This window comes from Cebus imitator, unplaced genomic scaffold, assembly GCF_001604975.1.
Source record: "Cebus imitator isolate Cc_AM_T3 unplaced genomic scaffold, Cebus_imitator-1.0 Scaffold21, whole genome shotgun sequence".
NCBI lineage: Eukaryota > Metazoa > Chordata > Mammalia > Primates > Cebidae > Cebus > Cebus imitator.
In genome coordinates, this window is record NW_016107336.1 from 863,705 (window position 1) to 866,555 (window position 2,851).

At 38.1% G+C, this 2,851-nt stretch overlaps 1 protein-coding gene across 2 annotated transcripts in view; it reads right to left on the bottom strand.

Moving 5' to 3' along the window:
* Nucleotides 1-2,851, bottom strand: part of MCUR1 (mitochondrial calcium uniporter regulator 1) — a 25,983-nt gene that overhangs the window by 10,699 nt on the left and 12,433 nt on the right. For both annotated transcript variants that reach the window (XM_017521613.2, XM_017521612.2), the window contains exons 3-5: nt 2,040-2,143; nt 1,127-1,228; nt 183-224 (exon numbers count right to left, since the gene is read on the bottom strand). In XM_017521613.2, the coding sequence (XP_017377102.1) occupies nt 183-224; nt 1,127-1,228; nt 2,040-2,143 (248 nt within the window). The remainder of the gene's footprint in view (nt 1-182; nt 225-1,126; nt 1,229-2,039; nt 2,144-2,851) is intronic.

The following is a 2,851-nucleotide window of genomic DNA, read 5'->3' on the forward strand; positions in this document are numbered from 1 at the left end:
TTAATGAATATAGTTATAGACAACAATAATTCATTCATTGACTGTGTTCTTAATCTTTCACTGTGCACTTTTGAGGCATATTACACAAACATTTCACATAATTAAGTTTTTAAAAACATTTCTCATATTTATTAATAAGTTTATATAATTACAAACAAGCCAACAGGAAAGTGAAATCTTACCATTACTTGTTGTTTTAACTGATGTAGTTCGAGTTTTATTTTCTACAAATACATTAAAAAAAGAAGTCTTTAGAAAGTTAGAACAGCATAAAATACAGTAATCAACAAACATTACAACAGGTATTTATGCACAAGTTCTTCAAGTTTTTCCTTCATTCAGAACACTGTACTGACTGCAGAATGGCATTACAACACATATATCTTGAAATCAGTTTTAATTCATCTTGAAGGCTGCATAAAGTTATCACAGTTGTATTTGGCATACACATTTGCCTTCAGTGACCCTGCTTTATTTAGTACCTCCTTCAGTTTATCTTTCAACTAATTCTGCCCTCATGTAACTGATTTCAAGGACAACCTAGAGAGTTTGAAACTTTACCACTTTACTTTTTGCTAGAAAGTTTCTTAGGAGGCTAGGGTCAACAGGCAATAAATAGCCTTCCCTATGGGACTTTAAATAGGACTGAAAATAAAAGGAAGATGCATAGAAAGCACCTATTTAAATGCTCGTCCCTTATGCTCTATGTAAAGAAACAAGAGATATTTTGCAGCAGCAATTATTCAAAATAACAAAAAACTGGAAACAATTCTAATATACATTACAACAGAATGATGGGGCATATTCATGTAAGACTATAGACAATGAAAAAAATGATCTCTTGCTACAAGACACACAGCATGATTCCATCAAATGGTTCGAGGACAGGCGAAACTAGTCAGTGGTGTTATCAGCCAGGACGGCATCTCCTCTGCGGTGGGAGCAACCGAGAGGCATTAGAAGGACTTCTGCGACACCGGTCAAGTTTCCCTGCTTGATTTGATCAGACGTGTACATTTAATGAAAATTCACTGAGATGTACACTTATGTGTGCTCTTTTGTGTGTATATTTCATCTCAATGTCTTAATATAATGAATCATCTAAGCGTGAGAGGCTCTGTTTTACCTCATTTTCGGCTCTGAGGGCTGAAAATTCACTCTTCTCCAAAATAATCATATCCTTTTTCACATTCGCAATCTGAGACATTATTTGCTGAAGAGTGATCTCCTAGGAAAAGAAAAACAAAACAGATAATCTAGTCTACCCTAAAAAGTCCACATCTAACGTCTCAATGTGCTATCTTCTTATTGAAAACCAGGAGAATGCGGACAAAATAAGTTGAGCAAGGTCATTCTCTATTCCAAAAAGGGAAAAGGAAAAGAAGAAAAGCACATTATCTTGCCAGGTGAGGTGGCTCACACCTGTAATTCCAATACCTTGGGGGGCCAAGGCGGGTGGATCGCTTGAGCCCAGGAGTTTAAGACCGGCCTGAGCAACATCATGAAACCCTATCTCTACAAAAAATACAAAAATTAGCCAGCTGTGGTAGTGCACACCTGTAGTCCCAGCTAACTGGGATGCTGAGGTGGGAGGATTGCTTGAACCCAGGAGATCAAGGCTGCAGCGAGCTGAGATTGCACCACTGCACTACAGCCTGGGCAACAGTGTGAGATCTTGTCTCAAAAAACCCTCCAAAAGACCACATATCTGGTTATCATTACCAAGTGAATCACAGCTAAAAGGGTAGTGGTCTGACGCCTTGAGAACATGATGCTATAATATTATAATTCAGGCACGTCTCCATTTATTAGTTTCACTGAAATGATTTTTAACTGAGGTTTCAAGGCTAATGGTTCTAAAATTGTTGACTAAATAGCTCTAATATTTTTTTATGCCACTGTAATCTTTTGCCTCTTAATCATGGTAAAAGTTACTATATACTTTCCAACTATTATCCAAAATATTACATTAAAACATTACTACAAATAATACCCCATCTTCACCGTCCTAACTTGCTAACCCACCCAGCGAGGCTAACCTGCTGCATCTTGGTGACCATATCGTTGTAGACGATGTCCATGTTGGCCTCCAGGATCTTGACCAATGCAGACACAATGATTTCTGCTTGTTGAGTAGCAAACCCTAAGCAAGCACACAAACAAAAAAATCATGCTTAGAGCTACAAAAGCCCACAGCAAATGCACACATTCATGTGAATGTCCGGATCTGGGAGCAGGGGTATGGCACAGTGTGGTAGGAGGTGGGGAGGAGGGTAGAGCCACAGACTACGACGTGTCCGTCACTCAGAGCAAGCACAAAACATCCAAGCTGGCTTCCCCAGGTACCAGTGGCTTTGCTGACTGATGATCTCTAATGTCCTTCCTAGCTATCAAAAGTCATGTTTTCAGGGACTGTTTAATGACACAGACAATATAGGCAAGTTAATGTCAAGTGAAAAAAGGCAAGACTCAGAATTACTGCTTTTATAATTCAACAAAGATTCATAGTAATTTTTATTTTCTTCTTTATGTTTTCTCTCAATTATGTAGATTTTCTATGGCAGACAATATCTCTTTAATTTTAGAATGTGTATGTTATTAAAAAATAATTGTCTTAAATAGGAAAGCTCAGCTGTTTTACGTCCAGCATAAGGCAGTCAAATCATTGACTATATAAATAGTAATATAGCTGTTGGCTAATTTACTTAAAAGACAAAATCAAGGCGAGGCACGGTGGCTCACAACTGTAAATTCTAGCACTTTGGGAGGCTGAGGCGGGAGGATCATGAGGTCAGGAGTTTGAGACCAGCCTGACCAACATGGAGAAACCCCATCTCTTTTTTTTTTTTTT